At 55.8% G+C, this 14,535-nt stretch overlaps 1 protein-coding gene across 3 annotated transcripts; it reads left to right on the top strand.

Annotated features, from left to right (window-relative positions):
- The first annotated feature begins 344 nt into the window (after positions 1-344).
- Positions 345-14,535, top strand: ASPHD2 (aspartate beta-hydroxylase domain containing 2). Of its 3 annotated transcripts, XM_032471535.1 has the most exons (4): positions 345-521; positions 4,097-5,187; positions 10,472-10,585; positions 11,109-14,535. In XM_032471535.1, the coding sequence occupies exons 2-4, from the start codon at positions 4,380-4,382 to the stop codon at positions 11,216-11,218; spliced, it is 1,032 nt and encodes a 343-aa protein (XP_032327426.1). In that variant the 5' UTR covers positions 345-521; positions 4,097-4,379; the 3' UTR covers positions 11,219-14,535. The 3 variants fall into 3 exon arrangements, with proteins under 3 accessions (XP_032327426.1, XP_032327428.1, XP_032327427.1); XM_032471537.1 differs by lacking the exon at positions 10,472-10,585; XM_032471536.1 differs by lacking the exons at positions 10,472-10,585; positions 11,109-14,535 and adding an exon at positions 7,968-8,191.

Genomic DNA, 14,535 nt, shown 5'->3' with positions numbered 1-14,535 from the left:
ACTGACAGAGGCACAGAGGGAGAGCCGGGAGCGAATGAATTAATGCACGCCGGACTTAATGAAATACCCAACGCCCTCCCGCCTGCGCGCGCCCTCGGGCTGGGCGGGCAGTGCGTCTCCCTGCTCGGGGCCACGGCCGCGCCCGCAGAAGCCACGCGGGCGGGTGGCGCGATCCCGGCCCGGGTGACCCCGCGCTCGCTGGGCGCTGAGGGTCTCGAGCCCGCCCCCAGGCCGCCCCGCGCCGGCCCCGCCCCTCCCCTCCTCGCCCGCGCCCCCTCCCCGCGCCGCCCGGCCGCGCGCTGCATTGTGGGAGTTGTGGTCCCCGCGGCCCCGCGGAGCGCAGCGCGGCGTCGGCACCAGCGGGGGACCGGTTCTGCTCGGGCTCCGGCGGCGTGGGCCGGGCAGTGGCCGGGCGGTGGCTCCGCGGCGCGGGCAGGGGGCGTCCGCGCGTCCGCGCCCTCGGGCGGCGGCGTCACCCGGGCTCCAGCGGCCGCGCCTGCCGCCCGCGCACCCGGGCGCAGGTAAGCGGCGTCTCCCGGGGCTGCGGGGCGCGAGGGCGGCACGGCCGGGCCGACCCCGCGGGAAGGAGGGAGGAGGCGGGGGCCGGGCGGCTGCAGGCCCGCGGTCCCCACGCCCGGCGGCGCGGCCGCTGAGGATGCTCAGCGCCCCACATCCCGGCCCGGCCGAGGGGCTCCGCTGCCCAGCGCTCTCTACGTGCTGAGCGCTGCCGCCTCGGCAGTGTTCCCGGCCCAGGCATCACCCTCCTCCTCCTCTTGCCTCATCGCGACCCTCTGCACTGTGTTAACACCCTGTACCCCCGTCACCCTCCTCGGTGGCCATCCTCTTAGGTCCTTTCCCTTGCTTGCTCTCCCCTCCCCCATCCCTGTTATCACCCACTTCCCGTTTCGCATGGAGACCCTCCACTGTCCCATTAGTTATCACCATAAGCCTCCTTCCCTAATCGCCCACTTTTTCTGTCAGTACTCTCCTTTCCATCCCCCACCTCCTGGTGGTCACCATCTGTGTTAACCTATCCTGTATCCTCCCTCTTTCCCCCACTCTCCTGAGTGGGTGGATACTGGAAAAGCTGGCCAAGAAAGTGAGGAGAAAAGGTCTCCGGTTCCCCACAGGGGAGTGCTGGACCCGGGGCAACTCTCAGGCTCCTGGGGGGCTTCGCACATGCCTCACACACCTTACCCAGAGCTGCCCTGCCCCTTGGGGAAGCTTCTCAGGTGGCCTGGCCATACGGTACCCTGAAAGGGACCAGAAGCTCTTTAGCACTGGCTGCCTCTCGGACTGGTAATGTGAACTGGATTAATCAGGTTACAGCTATGAGTCTGTTCCCCAAGGTGTTCATTGTATCAGAAGTTATACCTGATAGAATTTGCTCACCCAAAATTGGCCATGAATTCAGACCCTGTTCCCCAGAGATGGTTGACTTTTAAGACCTGGAGTTGCATGTTACTAAAGTGCAGAGCTGCAATGAGATGCCCCCATCCCTAATGAGGACTGACATGGAACGGATCTGTAAAGGAAGGAGGAAGTTACTGTGGTCTCCAAGACAAGGGGTGGGGGTGGGAGTGGAGAGGGCAGAATTCATGCCCTCCCAGCTGGAGGGCTGGGGGCTCGTCTTTGGACGCTTTGAGGGTCAGATGTTTGAACCAGTGCTTGATAAACTGCCAATCATCTTGCAAAGGTAACGGTTTAATTTAGTGCCACATTTCAGCTGTGAGCTTGTTAATCCACCTCTGGACACAGGGACCTGCCAGCAGAGTTTGGCTGAAAATAAAGTGACAGGTACGAAAAGTCCTTCCCTCAGCTCTCAGTGCTGTTTGTGATCTTGTGAGCAGGGTCCAAAGCTGGAGTTCAGGGCGTCAGGATCTTTTGCTGCCTTTGGTTTATAGCTCAGTTGAGGGAGCGTTCATGGCTGGCGTTGTAGAGATGAGGCTTCCCTGAGGAGCGGGTAACCGGAATGAGTGTCCGATGGAGCGATTCCCTCCTCGTCTGCCCGCTCCTCTGTGTCTTCATTTTGACTGACTTCCACTTTAAGCAGGGCTGATGGGACCTAACACTTAACAGGTGTTTGTTAAATTATCATCATCTCACCCTTAGAACGTTTGAGAAAAAGCTCTCCTCCTGAGAGACTCAGTTTCAAAGTTCCAATTAGGGCTTTAGCTCAGTGATGGGGGAAATCCTTTTAGTAAAAGTGCTTGTTAATCACGCTGATGATAGTTTCACACTGAATTTCAAGAATCCTGGGGTTCTGTTTGGGAGGTGGCTTGCAAACAAAACACCTTTCATCCAGATTTTCTTAGCCTTTTTCTCAAGAGGAAACAGCTGAACTGGAGCCACTGGGGTGGGGGGTGGGGGTCTGTTTCCATCCTTTGGGGCCCAGCCTTTCTCTCTTCTCCCCAGTCTGCGAAGAAATGGAGAACATGTAAGGAAAAAATTTTTGCTTCTAACCTCCCCACTCTTGTATTTTTCCTAGAAACATAAAAAATGTCCATGAATATTCAGCATGTGTGTTTTTGACTTAACTAAGTATTATAGTCAAGCGATTCTCTTTATTGAACCTACGCTAGGGAAGATGTAAGTAGGCAGTTAAGGAGCACCTAAGGTTTCCCTTTTGGTTTTAGCTCTGCATGTCTGGGGACAAAAAAAATAACAAAAAACACCTGAGATGTATGGCATCAGGAGAGTCCAGGCTTTACCTTTGTCATTGGAATTCTCTATCTTGAGACACCTTTTCCTGAATGACCCATCTTTGGTCTGCTGGCCAGTGGGGATGGGATGTCACACGTCATAGCCGGCACACACCAATCCATCGCCATGATATGATCATTAAGTGCTTTAAATCCACTCGTTCCCCTTCATCCAGTAGGAAGAGCATCACCCCATCTCACAGATGAGCAAACCAAGGCTTAGAGAAGGGAGTGACCTGCCCAGTGTGGGTTCTTAATCTCTCTGCTATGTTGCAAGAGTTTTCAGGGCAAATTTAGTGGCCAAATTTAGTCCCCGGTGAAAGGGGAGGGTATAGCTTTCCTGTTTTGTTAGTTGCCTTCTCATATTCCTGAGAGAGAAGAGAGAAGGTACAGTGCAAAAGGAAATTTCTGAATTGTCCTGCTTGGCGAGGTGAGAGGATGTATTACACTTGTAGCAGAACGTAGACCTGGCTGTCCTTATCAGATTAGAAAAAGCAGAATGGACAAAGAGTTTCAGCTGGGAAACACGGCCGGGGTTTTTTAGACTCAGGCAACGAGACAGCTGGGCTATGATCGTGTTTTAGGTTATTAGGAGACTCAGAGTGCTAGACACTGGCCCGAACCATCAGCAAGATAGGAGGCAAAGCACTTGTGTCTATTCTGGAGACAGTCAGAGACCAGAAAGGGCTTCTATCTTCATTCTGTCCATCATTTCACTTTCATAACCCCGCGGGTGAGGCCAGTAGGTAGACTCCCAAGCGAGTAGACAGAAAATGCCCCGTGTCAGCCATGGGTGTGACCCCAGGGAGCCCACTTCCTTCTCCAGCTTGATTTAAGCCCAACCTATGTCAGAAGGGCAGGAGAGATTAAATGAGAATGTTGAAGTGCTGTGAAAAGAGAGTAAATTGAAGGATGTGCAGTTTTAAGTTCCTTTGCCATCTTTAAGATACTTTTGAATCCAAATTTCTCTTTAATAAAAGCTACAGAGCTTTAAGGAGAATAAGCATTTATTACATCCCCACTAGCAAAGTGGGTAGACTTTGCTTTGAAGTGAGATAGGGTCTGTGTCCCTGCCCAGCTGTGTGAACTGGGGTGAGTTTTAGGACCTCTCTGAGCCTCAGTTTCCTCATCCATAAAATGGAGATAACAGTCCCGCCTAAGGATGGCACAAAATAGATGGAACGACTATCATTATCAAACAGTATTTGATGCAGCTTAAACACTCCTGTCCTTTTGGGAAATGAGGATGATGGTAAAATGCAGGGAAGAAGGTACAGGGTTGAGAAGTGTGTCACCTTCCAACAAAGGCCTTACTAAATGACCTGGGGCTTTTCCAGTTGAGGACTTCTCCAGGTGTAAAGATTTATGCTGGTTCTTTTGTTTTTTCATCCCAGGTTTGGACCGCCTAAAAAGTCATTTCACAGTGACCAACCCTGCTTGCTCATGTGACCCAAGGCAGCTCCTTCGGCCCTGCCCGCAGTGACTTTTACCGGGAGCGGAGTGGTGGGCGCAGGCGTTTGTCAATGGCAGGACCCGAGAGACAGCCATGCCTCCCCCTGCCCCAGCCGCCCCTCGCCCCCCGCGCTAACCTGCACGGTGAGGGTGCTGCCAGGATCCCTGAGAACTGACTGGCTGACCTTGCCGCAGACCCCCATCGGCCACCCCCCCCACCCCAAAATGTCGCTTGAGTGGCTGGTGGCCTGGAGCTGGTCGCTGGACGGCCTGAGGGACTGCATCGCCACCGGCATCCAGTCCGTGCGGGACTGTGACACCACGGCCGTGGTCACCGTGGCCTGCCTGCTGGTCCTGTTCGTGTGGTACTGTTACCACGTAGGCAGGGAGCAGCCGCGGCCCTACGCGGCCGTCAACACGCTGATGCAGGGCCCGGATGCCGGCGGGCTGCAGAACGGCTTCGCCTACTGCCAGTCCCCCGAGTGCGTGCGCTGCAGCCACAGTGACGGCCTCAACCAGAAGCTGTACCACAACCTGCAGGAGTACGCCAAGCGCTACTCCTGGGCCGGCATGGGCCGCATCCACAAGGGCGTCCGCGAGCAGGGCCGCTACCTCAGCAGCCGGCCCTCCATCCAGAAGCCCGAGGTCTTCTTCCTGCCTGACCTCCCCACCACGCCCTACTTCGCCCGCGACGCGCAGAAGCACGACGTGGAGCTGCTGGAGCGCAACTTCCAGACCATCCTGTGCGAGTTCGAGACCCTCTACAAAGCCTTCTCAAACTGCAGCCTCCCGCAGGGCTGGAAAATGAACAGCACCCCCAGCGGGGAGTGGATCACCTTTTACTTGGTCAATCAGGGGGTTTGCGTCCCCCGGAACTGCAGGAAGTGCCCACGGACGTACCGCTTGCTTGGAAGCCTTCGGACCTGTATTGGGAACAATGTTTTTGGGAACGCGTGCATCTCCGTGCTGAGCCCCGGCACCGTGATCACGGAGCACTACGGACCCACCAACATCCGCATCCGATGCCACTTAGGTAGGTCGCAGGGACGGGGTCTCCTGGGATGGGGTCTTGTGGCACGTGCTGTTTGCAGGATGGCCTGCCTGCCAGACGGGAGTCCAGACACCACAGCAGTTCAGTAGCCGGCATGCGGCTTTTCACATGCTTCCTGTGCTGTGATCAAAAATCAATGCGTCACACGTAAACCACGTCGGCACAGCAGAGATTAAGACAGAAAGGAAACATGTGATCAGTATGAACCTAATTTGTGACAGAAGCTCTGTCCAAAGGAACTGACTGTCTGCAGTGGTGGGAATGGGCCCATCCGCACTGTCCGACACGGGAACCACCAGCCGCGTGTAACTGCTAAGTGCTTGCACTGTGGCTGGTGCAACTAAGGAGCTTGATTTTTAGTCTAAATTTAAATTCTCACATATGGCAAAGGGCCACTGTACCGGACAGGGTAGATCTGGAGCCCAAGGCTTTTGGGATGATTACCGAGGTCCGCGATGCCGTCGAGGAGGCTGGGAGATACCCAGGTGCCTTCTGATCACCAAGGATGAAGTGATGCTTGGTGTTAAGTTGATTTTACTTGGGTTCTCAGGAAGTTGGTGATATGTATAGTGCGTGTCGCAGTGGTTTTGAGAACAGGGGTCTGGAGTCAGGCCTCCTGTGTTTGCATCCTGGCCCCACCAGCAGCTGGCTGTGTCACTTTGGGCAAGTCGCTTCACCTCTCTGGGCCTCAGTTGCATTTGGAAAGTGGAGATAAAAAGGTCATTTCACAGAATTATGTTGTGGGTCTGGTAAGATAACGTGTTCTAAAGCATTTGTTCATACAGAGCCTGATAGAGAGTGAGCAGCTGATAAAAGTAGGCTTCAAAACGACTTGGTGAAGAGGGATATTAGTTCCCCCAAATGCCTCCTTCCTGGTGAGTCGTGATAACATGCTGGTTACCAGGGCAACGGCACCACTGGTTAGCATCCCAGATTAGAGCAGCTGCCGAGAGCCTCGGCAAGGTCCAGCTTTGGAAGTTTGCAACGTGGCTGCGCCAGCTTGGGAACGGAGGGAGAGGACACGGGGAGCCCCCGTGTAGGCAGGAGCAGGGGTTCATAACCACACTCTGTAGGGGACCTGAACCCGCCACCCCGGCCCTCTAGCCCCTCTACTCCTCCCACTCGCTCTCTTTGGGGATTCTGAATAACATGTGGCTTGGACAGCAGGGTTCAGTGCTTTAAAAAGAAAAAAAAAAAAAAAAGAACTACTAGATTTGAGCAATTGACACTTGAGTATTTTAAGAGTAAAAGCAGGACAGGGGAGGGGCTCTGGAGGAAGGAGCCTGGCTTCGTGGTCAGCTGTGAGAGTCTGGGCAGTAACTGTGTCTGTAAAATGGGGAGACTACACTTACAGGAACGTTGAGAGGTGTAAATAAAATAGTATCTTCCATGGCAGCTTGACACGGTGCCTGGCCTCTGACGGCATTCGGGAAATGGTATTCGAGGAGCTTTTATGGTCAAATGCTGTGCTGGGCAGTGTGAAAACTAAGACATAGTCTCTGCCCTTGGGAAACACAGGGAAATGAACAGACCTGGGAGGCACCTGGAGTCGGGTCCCAGCTTAGCCCCACTTGCCGAGGGACCTTGGGCAGGATCTGAAACTCTCTGCGCCTCAGTTTTCTTCTCCCTAAAGTGGGAGTAATACCTACCGGGGGGGCTGTTTGGACGATTAGAAGTATGCAGTGTGTGTAAAGTACTGAGCAGGTGAGGGGCAGCCAGTTAAAGGGGCTCTGGTTAATCTCAGAAATGAGATGATTGTCTAAGTGGTGATCACGATCAGTAAAATCTCTGTGCGAGGCACCAGGGCGTGTGCTGAGCTCCGAGGATGCAGGGGCTGCAGGTGGGCGCTCTGGGGAGATGGGTCTGCCCCTGAGGGCTCCCTGGGACCTCCAGGGTGGGGTGGGGGTGCCAGGTCTGGGCTCACCAGGGAGCCTGCTGGTGGGGGCTGAGCCTGGGCAGGTGGGTGGGAGCAGACCGCAGAGGCCCCGCTGCCAGGCTGAGGAATTGAGGCTGTGGGCAGCGGAGAGCAGTGCTGTTCTTTTCAAAGGTTTTCCTTGTGCGTTTTTAAAAAGCTTCAGGATGACAGGTAGGGAAGGGCATGTGAGGTTGATGCGGTCGAATTCCAGGCAGGTGTGTTGAGTAGGATGTGCTGGTGGATCTGCCTCCTGGGTGTTCATGCCTGTGGTGTGTCTGTGCAGCGTACATGCATGTGTGTGTGTGATGTGTGTGTAAAGCATGCCTACATGGGCCTCTTTATGACCTATCATTTCCCTCCTGGCCCAGCGAGTTCCTTCTCACCAGGGAAACTGGGTCAGCCGTGTCACCCTGGACAGGAGGCGGCGTTGGAAGGCATCCCTCTGGTGTGGGGCTGTTCCCGAGGCTGGGGCGAGCGCCAGGGTTGGGTTTGCTCCGTGGTGTCCATGTCCGGATCCACCCAGGAAGGAGACAGAGGGGTGTGAGACTCCCGTGGCCCTGTGTGTTGACAGAGGGCGTGCCCAGAGAATGAGGTCAGAGTGGGCAGGCCTGGTATGTGCCAGAGGCCACACCTCTGCCAGTTACCTGGCTGCCGCGGGAGGCACCTGCGGTTCCAGAACTGTGCCCTTGACATGTCAACCCAGGCCTCATTTCCTGCCTCTGTCTGCATGGTGACTGGGGGCGCTGTCCTTTCTCATGGCTGCATCCTCTCCGTGTGGCGCACGCTGGCAGAGGTCTGCTCTGAGCTTCCTCTAGGGACAGCGTCACTCAGCCTCCCCTCCCCACAGGACCACGTGACAGTTGTGGGCCAGCTGTCACTCAGCATCATGTACGGCCAGGATGTCCCGAGCCACTGCCACAAGCCTCCAGGGAACAACCTCTGAAACTAACTAGGCAGGTGTTACCGGGGAGGCAGATACCTGTCCAAGTGGCCGACCCTCAGGAAAGGGTGGATGAAGATGCATGTGCTCCAGTTCTCATGAAACAAGCAAATTAGACTGATTTCCCTTTCGTGAGTATATTGTTGGATTTCTCTGCCGTCTGGTGGGTGAAACGCGTGGTTCAGCTTGTGTCTGCCTTGCCAACCCCGAGTACCAGCTGCCAGCCTCCTGAGGTGGGGCTGCCGGTGGGCAGAGCCCCCTCCGCACCCATCCTGCGCCTCCTGCAGTGGGCGGTGGGGACAAAGCTGCAAGCCCTAAGCCAGAGGAGCCTGTGGATATAGGACTGGCTGAGGCCGTGCATGGGGCCTGTTCCCAAGGGCCACCAGAATGCTTTATTAGGGGGGGCTTTTTTTTTTAAATGGAGGTACTGGGGATAGAACCCAGGACCTCGTGCATGCCAAGCATACACTGTTATCACTGAGCTATACCCCCTACCCCACATTTGGAGGAGCATTGACCGTTTCTGCCCACTAAGCTGGTTTGCGGCAACAGGCAGGGAGGGTGGGCCTCCGGAAGGCTGGAGCAGAGTGCAGGGGAGGCGGAGGAGAGGCAGCAGGGGGCTGTGAAGCCAGCGAGCCAGGCCATTTTTCTCTTGTACCATGGCACGTGGCAGTGAATCATTTCGTGGCCCGGAGAAAGGGGAGCTTCTTTCTGAAACCCTGAGTGACTGTCCCTGCAGGCCTTCTCCACCCGAACCAACCAGTGAAAGCACACATGAAAAGATGTGGCCTGTGGGCACTCTCCATCTGGGCCAGCGAGCGGCACCCCTAACCTCTGCCCCAGCAGCTGTAGTGGGAGACTGTGGTTCCACAGGCAGAATGGAGAATGTCAGTGGATTCTGTGGAAGGTGCTATTGGTGGTTGAAACGTACTAACTACAGGACAATTAGCATTCGCTTGGTACCACTGATGTGATACCTAGCATGTAGGCTACTGTCCAGGGTTAGAAGAGCCTGTTCTTTGGAGTCAGATTCAGGTTCAAATCTCAGTTCCTGCAGAACTAAGTAGTGACTTCCAGCAGGTCAGTTAACTTCTCTAAAGCTCAGTTGCTCCATCTGGATAAGTGTGTGAAGTGATGTCTGTAAAGTGTTTATTTAACTCAAACCTGCTCACAGTGAGTCTTCAGTTATTGTAGCCAGGATGGTGGTTGTGCAGCCCTGGAAGGCGAGCATGCCACTGTCCCCTCTTTACAGACGAGCAGGCTATAGCTCAGAGAGGTTGAGTGACTTGCTCAAAGTCACCCAGCACATAAGGGTCAGAGTCAGTCTTCTGACCCCAAGTCCTCTATCCTGCCATGTGGCCTCTGTTTGAATTCTTACTCCATACATGCTCCCTGGAACCATCCATTTCTGGTTGAGAGGGTGTCTTAAATATTCTGGCTGTTAGAAGGCTGTGTCGTGTGTCGTGAGGGACACGAAATCAGACAGGGGTGCCGACTGGCCCAGGGTCAGTTGTCGGGGGAGTCACTGAGGACAGATGAGAACACCTGCTACCCCAGCCCCTCTCCTGGGGCCCTGCTGCCTCCCGGGTCAGGCCTTTCGGAGAGCTGTCTGTCGGGCCATCCCAACCTCTTCTGAGTCTGTTAGATGGCTGCGCTGGTGCCTTCATTTAGGACGACCATGTAGTGCCGGGGCCACACGTTCCTTCAGACCCTCCCTTGGGTTGGAGATGGGGGTGTGAAATGCACACACAGCAGCGCTTCAGCCAGACCCCCTTTCCGGGGTCGTGCACCCGAGCATCGGACCCCCACTTGCATTTTGAATGTACGGCTTCTTGCGAAGGGGGCAGTCTGTTTCCTCTCGGAGCTCCAGCATTTCCTCAGGGGAGTCTTCTGCTCCCCCAGAACGAGGCTGGGGGAACTTAGACTGAGAAGGTGCCATCCTCGGGCCTCACGATGGCTTTAGAGGTTGGGACCCAAAGGGGAGGGCGGCGTGTGAGTCTTTGCGTCTTTAATCTCAGTGGAGGTAGCCCCTGCCTGTTGGGCCAGGCAGGGCTCTGAACCCGGCCTCCCTCGATGTCTGAAGGCCCCATGGTTGGGCTTCAGGAGACTCAGAGGTGTGGTGCAAGCCCCAGTCCGCGCTCTGTAACCAGCGGAGCCCGTGGCCCAGAGCAGATCAAGGCCGTGGAGGGATGGGTTTTTCCAGGGAGCACAGTGAGGACCCAGGGGTACAGCCTGTGTCTGTCCTGTCCAACCCACCCCCAAACAGGGCTCCTGAGGGGTGAGGCGGGAGGCGGTGCTTCGGAAGCTGGGAGCTCTCTCCAAAGCCAGCCACCCCGACTTCCCGCGTCCCTGCTCCGCCCTCCCTCATTCTCTTTCCTCTGCTTCTCCCCCCCCCCCCCCCCCCGCCAAAGGTCTGAAGACTCCAAGTGGCTGTGAGCTGGTGGTGGGCGGGGAGCCCCAGTGCTGGGCAGAGGGCCGCTGCCTCCTCTTCGATGACTCTTTCCTGCACACCGCATTCCACGAAGGTGGGTGTCCGCCGTTCCTGATGCCACCTTTAGAAACAAAATCAGAAACCTTGTTTTTTAGAGCAGTTTCTGGTTGCCAGAAAAACTGAGCAGAAAGTACAGAGTCTGCCCCTTCACATGACCCCCCCCATACAGTTTCCACTTTCATTGGCATCTTGCATTCCATTCGTGTGGTACCTTTGCTATGATTGATGGGCCAGTTTTGACACGTTGTTATTAACTGCGTCCACTGTGGCAGGATCTTACGGAGTAGCTTTCACTGCCCTAAAAACCGTCTGCGCTCCACCCACCGCTCTTTCTCCCCTCCTTCCCTCTGCCCACTTCCTCTCCGGCATTCTGCTCAGAACCTTCTGGAGCCTTCTGGTAACACTGCTGATTATGAGATCAGGAGGTGGTTGTCTTGCAATCTGTGTTAAGGGGCAGGCCGGGTCCCCTCCCGAGAGCCGGCCGTGCGGGTGCCTCTCTGCGTGGGTCCTGGCTCCGGGTGGTTTGAACCTCTCCTCTCTCACCACCCTCCCCCCAGGTTCAGCGGAGGATGGCCCACGGGTGGTTTTCATGGTGGATCTGTGGCATCCAAACGTCGCAGCAGCCGAACGGCAGGCCCTGGATTTCATCTTTGCTCCGGGACGATGAGAGCGCTGCCCTTGCTGGAGTCGGCGAGAGGGGCCGCGGGGCCGGGTGCGGCCCAGCCCCCGCCCGTGGTTTCCGTGCTCACAAACCTGCCTCAATGGAAGTTCTTATTTGCAATTTTTTTTTCATGTTGGGTCCCTCTTTCCTTTGATTATTGAAAACGGGAAATTTTCAGCTTGTATTTCCTTAGATTCTTTTCCTTCCAGTCATTTGCTCTGTGGTTCCTTTCTGCCTAGTGGCGCATTACTCTGCTCTGTGGCTGGAGGCGCAGTGTCCCTGTTGTCTGCGTCATGCTGCTACCTGGTTTTGTCAGCGCTCCGAAGTAGAGTCGCCAAACGGTTATCTGTCTGAATGTGATAGCGTACAACTTCTCGTGGTCGTCTTAAAAGAAAAACAAAACAAGAAAAACTGCTAACCGGAGAGGCTGGAGAACTCGGCCTCTGCTGCCGCCAGTCACCCGGGGGCGGCTGTGGTCACTGTCCCTGGCCAGCTTCACTGGCAGGGTGGCCCGGTCGGGGCAGGGCAGACTCACCATCACTGACCTCACCCCACACCCCGCCAGGTCCCTGGTGGCAAAGCGCGTCGGGCTCGTGGGACTGGAGGCTTTTCTGTAAATGTCGCTTCTGACCGGGCTGGGGCTGGGGCTCCGTCGGACCAGCCGTAGAACGTGTGACTTGTTACCTCACTGCCTACAGAAGCCCCACTGCCAAAGCGGGCCTGGAAGACCCCCGCCTGAGCTGTTCTGGGTCCCCGGCGATGAGCCGCGGTTGGGTGAGACCTCACCCACCCAGTGATGTTCCGGGAAAGCCTCTCTCTGGCAAAACTGGAATCGTAGACCCGACCAAAGTGTCTGTTTTGCTTTGGAGTTCTGTTTCTATGATTTTCCATTTATTCGTCTGTACATAAATGTTCCAACGCTGGGCTCAGAGATCGTGGAAGAGTTGGCCCTGTGTCTCTGTCACCGCACGAGGGTGTGGGCCCAGTGAGGGCCACCTACGCGAGTGTGTGCGCGTGAGGACACGGCGGGGACCTACCAGCCCGAAGGACCCACGGTCGTGGCGCTGGTTTTTTGATTTCCTGGGAGGGACGTGGCCAGTTTGAGACGATAAGTCTAGAAATGGCCCCATGGGGGCCGGTGTATGAAAAAGTCACCTCGAGCCGCATTTAGAGATGCCTTTTTTGAATAATGTGTTATGGCAGTCAGGTTTATAAAGCCGTGGAACGGTCTGGAACGCACTGCTCATCACAGGTCCAGGTCCAGGGTTTCTCTCCGGACAGAAACCAGCAGCTTCTGGGAGGAACAACCGTCAGAAGTAAACACGGTCTGACACGCACCAGGGAGTTACTAGCAAGTGTGCAAAGAAAACGTGTCTGCATTTGAGTAAAATTTCTACACAGGTATTTTTCAGTGATTAGAATGCAGGAAAGGGCAGACATTTCGAACACACCTGAAGTCTTTTTACTCATTAAGTTTCTTGTCAGAGAATCACTGAGGTGCATGATTTCTCTACGTACTGACTGCTCTGCGTTTACAAAACCAACAGCCCGCACAGGCACCTGGCTGCCTGTGCGCGTGCCACGTGGTTGGGGAACAGGAGATAAATAAAAGATCTTGCTGAAAACCAGAGTAAAGTGATCTGTTGGAGAGGAGGCGTGACCTGGGCAGAAGGTCTGAGCAGGGCACTCGTGTGACTTTGAGGCTCTTGGTTTCTGGATCATGTGGCAGAGACAGGCGGGCCCCTGAAGGTGATCACGGACAGTCAGTGAAGCAAGATGGAATGCTGAGTAGTGGGCGTGAGGTGGGGGAAAGGAGCAGATCCATGGAGTGTTCGGGAACTGCAGGTGTCACTCTGGGCAAATAACAAGGACTGTGCATCAGGACTCAGTGCCAGGAAGTCGCCCCCATGTGACCCTGAGCAAGTCTCGGGGCCTCTGGGAGCCTCGGTCTCCTCCTCTGTGGCGGCAGTGCCTGGCACATGAAGCCTTTGTGATGTAGCAGGGGTCTGAGCAGTTGTAGAGAAATGGGTGAGGAGGAAGGACGGGTGAGGAGGAAGGACGGGTGAGGAAGAGACGGATGAACACGGCCAGTGGTACTGGTGGCCAGGGGAGCTGCGGCTTCTTTCCAGTGTCTGTGTCTAAGTTCAGTGGGGGAAGCAGGGCCCTCAGTAGCTAGGTTTTGAATTTTCCCCCTTGTCCTAGAAGACAGGCAGGGGACTCTGGTGGCCTGGAGCAGCCTGGCCACCGGGCGTGTTCGCAGCCAGCCCACTTGCCGCAGCAAGCAGAAGGGAAGGGCGCTCGCCCGGGGCGGCGCATTTCTCACTCCCCTGAAGTGTGTGCTGCCAGCCGGGCAGCTGCTAAAGTGATTCACACGTTGCGGCCAGGGATGCTCACGGTGGGGAGGAGCCAGCACAGCCGCCCAGCTCCACATGGGAAGCCCTGCCCTCCATCCGGAGGCAGCCTGCCTCAGCTGCAAGGCCAGACCGGTTACTTGGTTTGACAGGGTCACATCCCCAGTCTCCCAGGCACCTGCTCGTCGTCCCCTGCAGTCACCTAGATTGCCTGGGTTCGGAGCCCTCCTTTCGTGACTGTGGCCGCACTTGTAGCATCGATCACCCTACAGCGTGTGCCGGGGGAGGGGGAGGGTCGTCCTCATTCACTGGTGCCGGACTTTGGCTGCACGGCACAGTCACCCGGAGAGCTTTGGAGAAATACTGATGCCACGCTCTGCCCCCAAAGCATCTCGTTTCTTTGCCCTGGTCTTGTTATTTATTTCGACTCATTTCCTGGCCTGACTCTGATGTGTAGCTGGGGCTGAGGGTCGCTGCTCTGGGTAGCAAGAATGGCAAGGCTTTTGAAACCAGCCAGCTGGAGGGTTGAGGCTGCACTGCACCCTGTGTAACGCTGGTCTCTAGGGGACGGACACTTTTTAACACTCCTCCAACAGTGCTTTGATGAGTCTCTTGCAAGACCGTAACATTCCCCTTCTTAGTCCTTGAGTTTCCAGGACTGACCCAACCTCGGCTGCAGGGCAGGGCACCTGACCAGTCAGAGCCTTCTGAACTCCTGGGTACTCAGAGATGGGGTCAGGGCTGGTCACGTGTGGTCCAGGTTCTTTCCTGGGACCATTGAGAAAGCAAGGCAGCCTTTCATGGGGTTGGGAGTGGGGATCCAGTGTAAAGAAAATCTGAGGGTGAAACCCACAGAGGAAAGCAGGTCCCACCCTGTGGAGAGCATCTGAGTCCTAAATATAGCTTTGCCTGGAACCGGCCCTACCTCTGGACTTTTCAGTTACAGGAGCCAATAAACTCCCTTTTAATTAA

The sequence above is a fragment of the Camelus ferus genome, chromosome 32 (assembly GCF_009834535.1).
Source record: "Camelus ferus isolate YT-003-E chromosome 32, BCGSAC_Cfer_1.0, whole genome shotgun sequence".
NCBI classification, from domain to species: Eukaryota; Metazoa; Chordata; class Mammalia; order Artiodactyla; family Camelidae; genus Camelus; species Camelus ferus.
This window is presented reverse-complemented; position numbering and strand designations above follow the sequence as displayed.

Bases quoted from the DNA above. Each gene is read 5' to 3' on its own strand.
- ASPHD2 (XM_032471535.1), top strand. From the start codon at position 4,380: ATGTCGCTTGAGTGGCTGGTGGCCTGGAGCTGGTCGCTGGACGGCCTG. The intron at 5,188-10,471 runs GTAGGTCGCAGG...CCCCCGCCAAAG, and splicing joins CCGCATCCGATGCCACTTAG to GTCTGAAGACTCCAAGTGGC. The intron at 10,586-11,108 runs GTGGGTGTCCGC...CCCTCCCCCCAG, and splicing joins GCACACCGCATTCCACGAAG to GTTCAGCGGAGGATGGCCCA.